Here is a 13,723-nt window from a genome sequence, read left to right as displayed (position 1 = left end):
TGCCTCCATCTAACTCAGTCTTCTGCATCCTCTTCTCTCACACCAACTACCTTCATGTCCTCTTTCACTACATCCATAAACCTCCTCTTTGGTCTTCCTCTATGCCTCATACCTGGCAGTTCAAAACTCAGCATCCTTCTATCCATATATTCGCTATCTCTCCTCTGGACATGTCCAAACCATCTCAGTCTGGCCTCTGTATCTGGAAAACCTCCAACATGTGCTGTCCCTCTGATGTACTCATTCCTGATCCTCCAGCTCCAGTTTCCTGTCTTTTCCTCAGTTACACTGTCTCTAGACCAAACAACATCGCTGGTCTCACCAAAGTTTTGTCCACCTTTCCTTTCATTTTAGCTGAAACTCTTTTATCACACTTCATACCTTACACACATCCACCCGTTCCACCCTGCCTGTACATGCTTCTTCACCTCTTTTCCACACTCTCCATTGCTTTGGACTGTTGACCCTAAGTCAGTGGTTCTTAACCTTGTTGGAGGTAGCGAACCCTGCAGGTTTCATATGCTCACTCACCGAACCCTTTAGTAAAAAAATTTTTTATTTTTTTTTTAAATTTAAGATATTCCGTAAATAATAATAATAATGGATCAGATTTATATAGCGCTTTTCTGGAAAGACGCTTTGCATTGTATTCACTTCTCATTTGTACTTGGTGATGGTAAGCTATCTATGTAGCCACAGCTTCCCTGGGGCAGACTGACGGAGGCATGTCTGCCAATCTGTGCCTACGGCCCCTCCGACCACCAGTGGAACAATCACAATCATTCACACGCCAGCGAGTGCCCCACTGGAGGCAAGAAGAGGAATGTGTCTTGCCCAAGGACACAACGACAAATGACTCGGCGGGAGCGGAGTCAAACCGCCGATCTTGAATAATTGGACGACCCGTTCTACCACTGAGACATGGCCGCCCGTTGTACATATTCGTCTGACCAATTTCTTTTTTTGCTCAACATAGTTACTGTGAATTAAAATATTATGAAAGCAATCAAATGACGTATCATCATGACAGGCATAAATCGCCTACTGAGTGCGCAAAATCCCCTGTAGCACAGGAAGGCTAATCGATGTAGCGTGATCACCTGTAGCCAGTGATGGCTAAGGGGGGCGTGTCATCATGGATTGACACAATGTGTCAAACGTACACAGTGATTCGTGTATGTTCGGGAAAAACACCTGACACGATGTGTCGGATGTTTTGTCTTGACCTCCGTCTCCACCGAACCCCTGAGACCGACAGGTTAAGAACCACTGCCCTAAGTACCTAAATCCTCCATCTTCTTGATCTCTTCTCCCTGTAACCTCACTTTTCCACTTGGGTCCCTCTCATTCACACACATGTACTCTGTCTTACTGCGGCTACCCTTCATTCCACTCCTTTCCAGGACAAACCTCTACCTCTCTAGCTTCTCTTTCATATGTTCCCAGCTCTCACTACAGATCACAATGTCATCTGCAAACATCGTAGTCCATGGAGATTCCTGTCTAACCTCGTCTGTCAGCCTGTCCATCACCATAGTGAACAAGAAAGGGCTCAGAGCTGATCCCTGATGCAGTCCCACCTCCACCTTGAAATACAATGTTTATGTTAAAGGTCCCATTTTATGCTTGAGTAATTCATGCTTTTGTATTTTCAAATACAGTGTAGATGTCTAACTATACTGTATTTGAAATGTCTTGCCCCAAAGTAATACGTGGTCCTCAATATCTTTGATTGAATATTGATAAAATCACTATTGTGGGTTGGCTTCATCGTCTTCATCGTGTATTTCACCTTCGGGTCCATCCACGCACTTGGTAGGGAGAGCTTGACAATCAGTGGGCTCAGGTTCAGGGGGCTCATCAGTAGGCCTTATATTGGCTGGTTGTTTGTCGGCCATTTTAGATCACTGCGTGGTGTGTGGCTCAGCTATGCGGCTCGAAAGACCAATTATGTTGGAAATTAAGGTTCTAGCTGGCAGCCACACTGACCACGCAGGAAACAAAAGTTTTCTTCAAATTCTTTATTGCTGACACTCTGGATGAGTACCAGTGACATATGCTACTGGTTCTGTGAAGCAGGGAAACAATTAAAGCACTATATCCAATAAACAATAGGTTCAAACATGAAATTATTAAAATCCATAATTAAATTACAGACATGAAATGAGTTAAATGCATGATTAAATTAACATTAGTCAAACTTCAACTTAAATACACAATAAATTGTAATCAATGAAGACAAACTTAACTTATAATGAAATATCAAAAGACACGCAGCATACATCACCAGCTTCCGCAGCATGTGTTAAGTGGCAAAGAGGAAGTCCTCCCCACTCTTGCCTGTATTTGTAGGGGAGGCAAGGACAGACAGGAAGAGCTTCCACCACCTTGTGGAGTGGAGGGGGAAAGTAGTATGTTTTTTTTAGGATATTTCTAACAAATGCTGTTGGTCCTTCTTCTGAAAATGTCCTCAAAGTCTTCATATGCATAAATTAAAATATGTACTCCGACTGCCGTAAAGCGCTACAGTGCATCGTCGAATCGGGGCTCCATTGATGATGGCTTTTTTTAGTTGTCGAGCCTGTTAAACTGCGGGTCAACTTACTCTGGGTTAACGAAGCTAACCCTGAAAAGCATTACTGAAACTGAAATCCCTGGTTTTCCAAGTTCAGGGTGAGTCAACCCAGAACCACAGGTTTACCTCAGGGTATATTAACCCTGCCTTTGTGACATGGGCCCAGTGTTTGCAAATGGGACAAAAATCAGTGGCAATGACAACAGATGTTTACAGACAGGACGTATGCTGTTTCCCCATAATCGTCACGGACAATGAGCGATCGCAGGGAGCAAAACTATCGCAGTCTAAATGAAACATGGGAAAGGTAAGCCAAAGCGTTTGAATACTGTATATTGAACTCGCAGTTGAGCGGGCGCTGTCCCTTTATTCCCTATTCTGCACTCAATATCCTACAGTGAGGAAAAAGCAGGGGTATTACATCCTGTAATGGATACAATCAGTCAATTCTATCTGTCAGATTAATGGTTTGGCCTCAACCTCTAATGACACAGGGGGCAGGGGAAGTTTGTGTGTGTGTGTGCGTGCGTGCGTGCGTGCGTGCGTGCGTGCGTGCGTGTGTGTGTGTGTGCGTGTGTGCGCATATGTAAACGTATCCAGCCTTTGTTTCTCACAAGGCTGGGAATGAGTGATAATTTCACCTTTTGATTTCTGCCTGGATTATTTCACATGCAGGGTTTATGTCATTTGTACATAACCCTTGACTGGTGACAGTGAATATCTGTTAGGCTGTAAATTAAGGCCGAGGCTGTTTGATTATGAGCGATGAGGACACACGCAGCTGTGTTTGCTATGACGAGGAGGATACGTCTTTAGCGGACGGACACACACGGCTGAAGCGGAGCTAACTAGTCAGCCAAATGCTAGCTGACTTCAGTAGTTTGTGAGGATTCTTTCAGTGTATAGCTCTGAGCCAGGTCATTACAACACACCACTACTGTAGCCTGAACATGACTCCCGGCCACACACACACACCTGACTATAGCGGGGCTATTTAGCCAAATGCTAGCTGACTTCAACAGTTTGTGAGGAACTTTCAGTGTGTAGCTCTGAGCTAGGACATTACCGCACAATGCTACCGTAGCCTGAACGTACTCCCCCTAGGGGATGGCCACGCCCTTGGGCAGGTCAACCAATTAATATGGTCAATCCCTCTGTCCAATCACAGAGCGCCGTTTGCGACGTCACAAATACCACTCTAGCAAAATCCGATTGTTTTGATTCGGTCCAGGCAATGAATTCCTAAAACTCCCAAGTATTTATTGATGCAGGAAGCGTTAGCTCAAAACTAGTTATTTTAAAACTTTGTTAGTTCAACTAGTTTCAAAACCTGGTAAGTTCAAAAATATAATTAGGGAGGGCCAAAAATACAAATTTGATACAAGCTGATACTAGCATATTGAACCAAGAGCTGACACAGTGTGTCTGGGGACTTAGGACATCAGTCAGTATCTGGTGTGACCACCATTTGTCTCATGCGGTGCAACACATTTTCTTCCCATAGAGTGCCTGATGCCATCAAATGTGAGCATTTGTCCACTCAAGTCCACTGGAGTCAAGGCGAGACTCCGATGAGGATGACGAGCATGCAGATGAGCTTCCCTTAGATGGTTTCTAATAGTTTGTGCAGGAATTATTTGGTTTTACAGACCAATTGTTTCAACAGCTGTCTGAGTGGCTGGTCTCAGATGATCTTGGAGGTGAACTTGCTTGATGTGCAGGTCCTGCCCTCTTGTGATTATATGTGATCTGCGGTTGTGAGCAAAAACAAAAGTGTTGCGTTTATATTTTTGTTCAGTGTAATATAAAGTAAATAACTGAAGTAAATTAAAATGAATTGGGGAAAGTCTCTACACTGTTATAAATATCAGTTTTGGGAGATGTGGATTAAAAAAAAAACAGTAAAAACATTGTGAAGTACTGTCTATTACAATGTATTAATTTATTTGGGCATGTTTGTAAATTCTACAAATATTATACTGTAAATTATGTCTTAAAAGTTAAAAATAGTGATTCTCCATATTTAATTTTATTATGAACAGGTCAGTGACAGCTGGACGGAAGTAACTGTAGATGTAAGCGGCCTGAAAGATGACCACTCACAAATTATCCAGGGTTGATACTTTATTACTCCAGGAATGAGCCAGCTTTGAGAGACATGTGCAAGGTGTTGATTAGCCCCCAGATGGCAGTGCTGCTATGTAGTTTGCTCCACAGTTCATTGATTACAGTTGTTTTCTTAAACTTAAACTGTCATTTAGTCCCAATCCTTTGAGTTTTCTTATTATTACATCTGTGTAAATGTTCTTACTTTCACTATTAAACGTGCAATGAGTTACACTTTTGGGTTTCTCTGATTTCACGAAACATATAATATGTATGCAAAATAAATCCCTCACCTATTTCTTAATTATGACCATGTCAACACTGTTTTTATTGATACGTTGATATATGGTGAATTAGTGATATCTGATTTATTAATATTATTATTAGCGATGTTGTTTGGTCTAGAGACAGTGTCACTGATAGGAAACTGAGATGGAGGTAGCAGAGATGGAGATGCTGAGGTTCTCTTTGGGAGTGACGAGGATGGATAGCATCAGGAATGAGTACATCAGAGGGACAGCACATGTTAGAGGTTTTGGAGATAAAGTCAGAGAGGCCAGACTGAGATGGTTTGGACATGTCCAGAGGAGAGATAGTGAATATATTGGTAGAAGGATGCTGCGTTTTTAAATGCCAGGCAGGAGGCCTAAAGGAAAAACAAGGAGGAGGTTTATGGATGTAGTGAAAGAGGACATGAAGGTAGTTGGTGTGAGAGAAGAGGATGCAGAAGACAGGGTTAGATGGAGGCAATTGATTCGCTTTGGCGACCCCTGTGGGGAAAATCCAAAAGAATATAAAGGGATATCTGATTTATTCTTCATGTCTCTGTTGACATTTTTTTAAGTCACTGGAATCAGAGATATGGTCGCAATTCCTCATCCTCCTGTCCTTATGTGACTGCAGAAGGCAAAATCCACTCTGAATGGTCTTAAATGAGCTGATTCCTCGTTTGTCTTTAATTTGTGAGGAGCTATGCCTCCTGCTTAGCAACATTACCAGTTGCAGTCGATAAGTATCACTTCTTGATTCGAGTAATATCTTTATTTACAAACCAGCACATGATTTTAACAAAAGGTTGAGGTTTTTAAGATTTTAAGTTTTAAGTAAGTTGCATTTTCTCATGTAATGTGGTAACACAAGATGACAATATTGTAATATTATTGATGAAATCTGGAATAACAGAAAAACTTATTTTTATCACATTTCCAAAGGCAGTGAAATAAAGTCCCTTTCCATATCGGTACCCATAGCAAACATCCAAATTTTTCTTCTCAGACTCTTCTGATTTGAGAAGTTTACTAAGTTTATATTAGGCAATAATATTGCTCCAGTTTTAAATGTCTGAGTTTTACTAAAAACCCTCATCCACTCATCCAATAATACAATATACCTTCCTGGATATGGGCTACCCGGCAGAAAGCGTTTATGATTGCTGTGTCGAATGAACCTTTTTTATAAACAGAAAATGTACAGTAGTACTCCACTGACTTCATGAAACCCTTTTCACCATGAATCAAATTCAATTTCCAGGAGACTGCCTTTTATTGTCCAGCGTTTTGCAAATACTTTATAGTTTAAAAGTAAAAGACTTAAACTGAGCTACTTGCGCCCATATTAATATTGCATCCAACAAACCATCTGTCTGTGTATTTCTTGAAAGGAAAACGTGACCATGTAGTTCGCTGTCTCTGAACCCCTTCTCCTATTCTCATCACATCAGGCCCTGGTCTCCATGAGATTGTGTGGGAATCACATTACAACACTCCCACCTTCCAGTAAGTGGAAATGCTCTCAGCTCAAGACACTTGATATTTCCAGGAACCACTTGGGCAAGTACGTTCACACAAATACACGCATCCATTTCTGTTTGTCTATTCCCATTCCCTGCAGGAGTCAGTGGTGACTGAATAAATCAGCTGTTTGCAAGGTCCAATAATGTAATGTGTAAAAAAATATATACCGTTGTAAATGAAGCAGAAATGTCTTTTATCAATCTTCTTTGGTGGAAATTATTTTTTCCACTCTAGTTTGTCACACGCATACATATACAGTATGTGTACACAAGGGGCCTGTAAGCATGCAAGGTGAGAGGTAAAGTGACGGGCAGGTACATTGTCTCGCGCCTAATGAGCAACTTGTAGGAGGAGAGTGCCTTGCTCAAGGGCAAACTGGCACGTTTCCACTGCCAGGTCTGCAGACTGAGCTACTACTGCGCCGTAAATACACATTACAATATAATTGCCGGTCACTCAGTCAGTTAAATTGAGTTTGGGGTCAGATAAGGTTCTTTAAAACAGGGATGTTAAGTAAACAATGTTTATTAAATATGTATTAATCTCCCATGCCTAAAAAAGTCATAGCGACGACTAACAACTCATTTCAGTCAATCTTTTACCTAGTTTTATTAATGAAAGGATGGCTATTATAAATAATGGATTTTTCTCATCTGAGCATCCATGTTATTACTTGTTCCTTTGGATTTCATTTACTCTATGTCAATCTTAAGTACCTGTAGTAGGTAATGACACTAAAGTTGTATCTAAACTAAGCTAACTTCAGAAGAGTGCTGTGACAACATGTCTGGAATTTGCAGCAAAAACCAGTATAAGAAAAGCCAGCATTCATTCATTAATCATAGTCAGTGTAAAAGTTTAAAAAACAACTAGAATACGATTGAGTCAAAGCTATGTTGCCCAGTCTTTTGTTAACATTAGATATCAGTCATGACTAGTTTTCAGACTTCTTTCTTTCTATTGTAGAACTCAAGTGTCAAAAATGACCAGAATGGAAGCTATTGCAATTGTAATAGTAACATAATTTTAAATAATGTCCTTAGTGTAGCTTGTTACAGGAAATTCTGATTGTTTCACTTTCACTCCTCATTCATCAGAGTGTCATTAATCTTAGAATTGAGAGCCTCCATCAAATATAGCCAAAATCCACACTTTGTACTGCTATCAAGTCTTCAATAGTCAACACTAGTGTACATGAGTTTATGCAATAATTTGAGTCAATGTTTTTTTGAATTGTCTTTTAGAACAGAAGAGGGGTCCAAATCCAGGCGGCTGGCCTTCTTTACGACATGGCAAAGAAGGGACCCAGATCCAGGTTGATCCACACTAATAACATGGAGGTTTAGGTTTAAATGAGTAGTTCAAGACGTAAAGATATCCTTCTTTGACTATGTAATTATTGCATGCTAATAATGTTTCATTAGCATTGCAAACGGTGTTTCATGGAAATGGTTTTTTTTGGCCAGGAATCTAATTCAGTGTGCATTTGTGTGTTTGTTTATGTTGGTGTTTAAACTGGCATGATGTCTTTATGGCTCTGTGTGTGGCAGTGCGCTCCATAGAGTTTCCCATGATTCTGGGGGATTCTCTCGAAGTTCTTTACTTGAACGACAACCAACTCGATTGTGTTCCCCAGTCAGTGTGTGGTCTGCACAGCCTCACTGAGCTCTACCTCTCCAAGTATGTGTCTCTGCTGCACCTGTCAGTCTTTCCTCTGTGACATTTATAACCACGTTTGTCAAAATATACAGAAATCTGCAAATCAGTGGCTTTTTTCCATCTAATTTACATTAATAAAAAAAAGATATATGAAAAATGCAGTGAAGAGACACTGCAGATCCAAGAGGTATTTTCTGCAGGGTGGTACTATCTCTGGCGGAGTTGAGGATAAAAATAAAATAAGAATAAAATACAGCTGTTTCGTAGCACTAGGGTATTACTCCTTACACTTGCTAACATTTGCTGTGGCAGACACTGGGGACTGTTTACATTCTGCAGGTGTTCATAGAGCTGATAACATGAGCTCAGTCAATTATATATGGATATTTTCTAGCTTGACAAGAGTTATCCAAAGATGAAGATTCAGGTCATTATCTAATAACCTCAATGTCGATGAAGGGAAGTCTGGGGAAGGTTGTAAAACAAAACTTAAAAGGCAAAAGGCAAACATTGACAATCTGGGCAATATATGCCTTTTCAAAATAGTTAACTTAGTAAAAAATGACAAATTGACTCACAACACAAAACAATTCAGGGTCTGAGAACCACTGCTTGGAATGCAGTCTGTCTTCCTGCTGCAGCTCTGTACAGCTGTTTTATACATACAACAAATGGCTCTACTTTCTCACACCACCCAGAATATTTCAATTACTTAGGAAGTCATGGATTTAAATTGTGCTATGTTGCTGCCAAAAATCATTTTCCACAATATTCATCTGTTTTTGAAAATGATGTTTCTTCACCCTGGCAGGCTTTTTCATTGAAAATGAATGAAAATAAAATCCTATTTTATTGAATTCAGGACTAATTAAGCATCATTTCAGTAGTTGCTTCTTCTTCTCTGTCAACAGCAATCCTAATATCCGGGAACTCCCAGCAGAGCTTTGTCAACTCTCCAACCTGTGGCAACTGGATCTTGAAGGCCTCACCATCAACAATGTCCCCCAGGAAGTAAGAAAAGAAGGTACTGTCTTTGAAGACAATCAAGACTTACTTTACGAAAGAAAAAACATGTTAATGGCCGTCGTGATTAGATCAGTCAATACAATTTTCACTTTACAAATGGGTACTTTGAATATGTTTCATACCCTACAGTTAAAACAGCTACTATGAAAATACAATCAAAACATCTGCTGAAGGTACAAGTATCTCAGCGTAACTCAAGACTAGGTGTGAAGAAAGTTTTTTCTCTGTTTCATCTTATAAACAGTAGCTGCACATATTCAAGCTTGTGTACCTCCAGACATAAATAAACTGTAATAATTTTTTTGATTGCCTTAGTTGCTGTAGTAAAGATTTTAGCTTTAAATATTAACAGTGTTTTCTTTTTACAATAATTTTTTTTTTTTTTGACTTGAGGAGACTTAGTTTGAGCTGTTTATGTACATTATGCAACCTTACATTAAGCAAGTCTTGGTCTTCCTCAATGATTCAAGGAAATCTGCCAATGTGGAACAAACTAACTGTATACATCACTAAATATTTTCAGAAGACACCTTGAAACCTGTTTACGTCAGAATATAATTAATTACTTTTTGGGAACAAGTTCAAATTCATTTAATGAGTTGATTTTACATTCGGTTGGTACAGTGGGTATCACTGTCGTCGCGCAGCACGGCGGTTCCGGGTTCGCGTTCCGCTCTATGCAGAGTTTGCATGTTCTCCTCGTGTCTGCGTGGGTTCTTTCCAGGTTCTCCAGTTTCCTCCCACCTCCAAAAACATGCACTTCAAGTTAATTGGCTGGCTTAAAATTCCAAGGTGTGGTCGTTTGTCTATATGTGACTCCATGGTGCATTGGCATCGCACCTGGAATGTCCCCTGTCTCAAGCCTCCAGTCAACAGGGATAGGCTCCAGCACCCCGCAACCCGTGACAGCAGATGAAGCGGGTTTAGGAAATGAATGAATAAATGATTTTACATAAATGTTATGCTTTATTCATTCATTTATCTCTTTAGACGAAGAGAATATTGTAATCCTCTCTGAAGTACGGGGTAAGGTGTTTCTGTAGGTTATCCCAGCTGACTATGATCAAAAGGTGTGGCAGACCCCGGATAGTAATTACTATAGATTTTTATCCATGTTTTAGCTATTTTTTATTCCTAATATTCTAATATTCCTGTTTTTTTTGTTATTAATTCCACTTTTACCCTTGTTATAAAGTTTATTTGTATTTTATATTTTTTATATTCTCTGTAAGCATGTGGTTTTTGTAATGTCTTCATGTCAGGAACTTTGAGTTGCATTTCTTGTATGAACAGTGCTGTGCAAATAAAAATTATGCTAATGATGGCGATGATGATAAAATATCACATTTTTATGTACTTATTCTTAATATAACAGTCAAAAAATAGTTTTTCTTGGGTTTTTTTAAATTGATATTGACTTAATGTATTTGGTTTGTTTTCATGGTCACAGCTGATTTTGGATAATTGATTTTCCAACAAATTTCATCTCAATTGGTGTGTTTTTTTTAGGTCCAGTGTCTGTCCTCTCTTTCTTACGGGCACACCTTCGGAAGGCAGAGTCTTTCAAACTGCTGAAGATGCTTGTTATTGGCCCACCAAGGCAGGGGAAGACCACCCTTCTGGAGGTTTTACAGACGGGTCGGGTGTCCCCCTTCACTCCATCAGAATGTAGCATCTCCACTTCTACTTGTGAGCTAGACAACCCCAATGGAGGCAAAAACAGCGTGAGAAAAAAGCATAGACAGCATGTGTCTTAATGCACACCAACACACACACACACACACACACACACACATATATTTATGTGTGTATGCATGGAGAGGAATTGCAACGTCCAGACATAAAAGTCCCAGGTCCAAATTTGCCACTATGTAACAACTAATAGAATTAGAGATAACCTGTTTTTTGTTTGTAAGAATCCATGAAGCAGAAAAAATACGTCTTCTAGAATAGTTGCTTTTTCTGTGCCAAAATTTCTGCATGCATCCAAATTGTAGATTTATTTGCAAAATGATTCATATACAGGTGTTTATAAATTGGACTGCTATTTGTAGCGAGAATGTTATAGGGGCTGCTCAGTTTGTTTATAAGAAGGGCCATCAAATTGAATGGATTTAATGTTTTTAGAATTAACAAATTTCTCAATTGAAATTTGACTTTTTCATAGTTTTTCATTGATTTTTTTCAAGTTTCTGTTTCACTGTGAGGTCTGTGGATCTCTACTTTTAAACTATGACAAAAGGAATGGATCTTTAATAAGCGTTTTTAGCGTTTCCAATAATCTGACTCAGTTCTGCATTTTCTTATCCCCAACTCATCACTTAATGCTCTCCTATCCACTTTTCTGGGTTGACTTGTTTAACACAGAAGGATTCAGTGGCATTGAATGTGTGGGACATCGGTGGTCATGCCAGCATGTCCACAGTGAACCAGTGTTTCTTCACTGACAAGGCGTTGTACGTGGTGATCTGGAACCTGGCTCTGGGAGAGGAGGCTGTGGCCAACTTGCAGACGTGGCTGCTTAACATAGAGGTGAAATTACTACATACACGCTAACACACACACACACAAACGCTGTAGGTTCACTCAGAACCACTGGCGTATTCAGCAAAAATTTTCTTAGCTGTTTATCCAATGCCTTAACAAAAGATTAGGCAAGTCTTTCTTCTTTAAAGTCAATTCCTAGTCATTTTTCTAGAATGCATAGAAATTGAACTCTGGAGCACTGGAAAAGATCATGTGGTCTGATCCAGGTTTACCCTAGACAAAAATATCAATAAAAGAGCAATTAAAAGGAAAGAAGTCAATTAAATAGGAGAATAGCATATTTAAACTGAAACTAATGATTAAAAAATGCAGATAATTAAAGAACATTCAGGACAATGCTGAAGTGAACAAAAATGTTTTTAGCCCTGATTTAAATGAAGGGACAGTTTGAGCAGATCTCAGGTAGTCAGGCAGTTTGTTCCACAGGTGAGGAGCATGATAACTAAATGCTGCTTCACTTTGGTTCTGTTTCTGGGAACACACAGTAAACCTCTCCCAGATTACCTAAGGGGTCTGGAGGCTTCATAGGGAATTATTAAATGTTCTATGTATTTTGGTCCAAGGCCATTTAGAGATTTGTAGACCAGCAGTATGATTTTAAAATATATCCTTTGACTCACAGGAAGCCAGTGCAGTGTTTTAAAGACTGGTGTGATGTGGTCCAGTTTTCTGGTGTATGTAAGGATTCTGGCAGCAGTATTTTGGATCAGCTTCAGCTGATCTAAAAAATGTTAAAATCACAGTCATATTCAATGCACACAATAAACAACAGCTTGGCATAGTCATCAATAAAGTCTGTGTTGTATTTAAGAGGTCTGTAAATAGTTATAAATGTTGCTCAATAGGAGAATTTTGACGGAAGTGCGACATATTCAAAAGAATCAAATCAGTGTGGTGCAGGAAGAAAAGTAGGTTGGAGGTGAAAAGCTTTACTCCTGACTTGTTCAGGGGAAAACCATCTCCCTTGAAAAGATATCTGCGGTACTAGAAAAAGTTAAAATTGTCAATGAAATGCACTGAATGAACAGCACATGCAGTTGAAAGCCATGTATTCAGTGCGAACAACCGGCTGAATCTTTCAACTGTGTCTTATAGCCGTCCCCTATGTCCACATTTTCATTTATTATCAATTTGCAATGCGGGATATGTTTAACTGAGTGCACAGCTAGCTCTTGTACCTTAAATAAAATATATTTGTCTGGTAGACCAAAGCAAATATATTTGCCTGGGTCTACCAAGCAAATTTGGGTCTACCAGCTAAGGGATCCTCCCATAGATGGGAACATTTAAGCTATTCCCAACCAACCAAGCTAGCAGACTTGCTTTCAATGTCCTACAGAGCAAGTCTCTTAACTTCTGTGATGTGATCTTTTAGGCCCGAGCTCCTAACTCTGCAGTGGTGGTTGTGGGAACTCATTTAGATCTAATTGACACCACGTTTCGTACTGAGAGACTGGCCACACTGAGAGCATATGTCCTAGCACTTTGTCGTTCTCCATCTGGGGCTCGAGCCACTGGCTACCCAGACATCACCTGGAAACATTTACAGTAAGCACACATCTTAAATTTTATTGTACTTAAAATTGATAGGAAGAAACACCATTTGAGTAACTGTTACCCTAAAAGAGAATTTCACTGTGTGTGTGTGTGTGTGTGTGTGTGTGTGTGTGTGTGTGTGTGTGTGTGTGTGTGTGTGTGTGTGTGTGTGTGTGTGTGTGTGTGTGTGTGTGTGTGTGTGTGTGTGTGTGTGTGTGTGTGTGTGTGTGTGTGTGTGTGTGTGTGTGTGTGTGTGTGTGTGTGTGTGTGTTGCACATGCTTTGGTAAACAGTGAAGTATCTTGCAAGACCCTGGAGGGTGTGGATGGGCTGAAGCAGCTGATCTACCAGGTGGCTCTCTCCATGAAAGACAGCAGCAGATCAACCTTTGGCAACAAATTACTGGGAAGACTAGTGAGTGAGATTTTTTTTGCACTATATAACTGTATAAAGAAGAATAAACTAACTAAACAAACCAAGAC

General features: G+C 39.8%; 1 protein-coding gene across 4 annotated transcripts in view; it reads left to right on the top strand.

Annotated features, from left to right (window-relative positions):
• lrrk1 (leucine-rich repeat kinase 1) overlaps positions 1-13,723 on the top strand; it is a 94,193-nt gene that overhangs the window by 45,658 nt on the left and 34,812 nt on the right. For 3 of the 4 annotated variants that reach the window (XM_068313021.1, XM_068313006.1, XM_068313030.1), the window contains exons 11-18: positions 6,402-6,514; positions 7,719-7,789; positions 8,025-8,154; positions 9,045-9,157; positions 10,669-10,883; positions 11,527-11,691; positions 13,082-13,254; positions 13,535-13,655. In XM_068313021.1, the coding sequence (XP_068169122.1) occupies positions 6,402-6,514; positions 7,719-7,789; positions 8,025-8,154; positions 9,045-9,157; positions 10,669-10,883; positions 11,527-11,691; positions 13,082-13,254; positions 13,535-13,655 (1,101 nt within the window). The remainder of the gene's footprint in view (positions 1-6,401; positions 6,515-7,718; positions 7,790-8,024; positions 8,155-9,044; positions 9,158-10,668; positions 10,884-11,526; positions 11,692-13,081; positions 13,255-13,534; positions 13,656-13,723) is intronic. The other variant, XM_068313014.1, reaches the window with a different exon arrangement.

Source organism: Antennarius striatus, chromosome 1, assembly GCF_040054535.1.
Source record: "Antennarius striatus isolate MH-2024 chromosome 1, ASM4005453v1, whole genome shotgun sequence".
Classification (NCBI taxonomy): Eukaryota; Metazoa; Chordata; class Actinopteri; order Lophiiformes; family Antennariidae; genus Antennarius; species Antennarius striatus.
The sequence above is the reverse complement of the archived record's forward strand: the minus strand, read 5'-3'. Positions and strand labels throughout refer to the sequence as shown.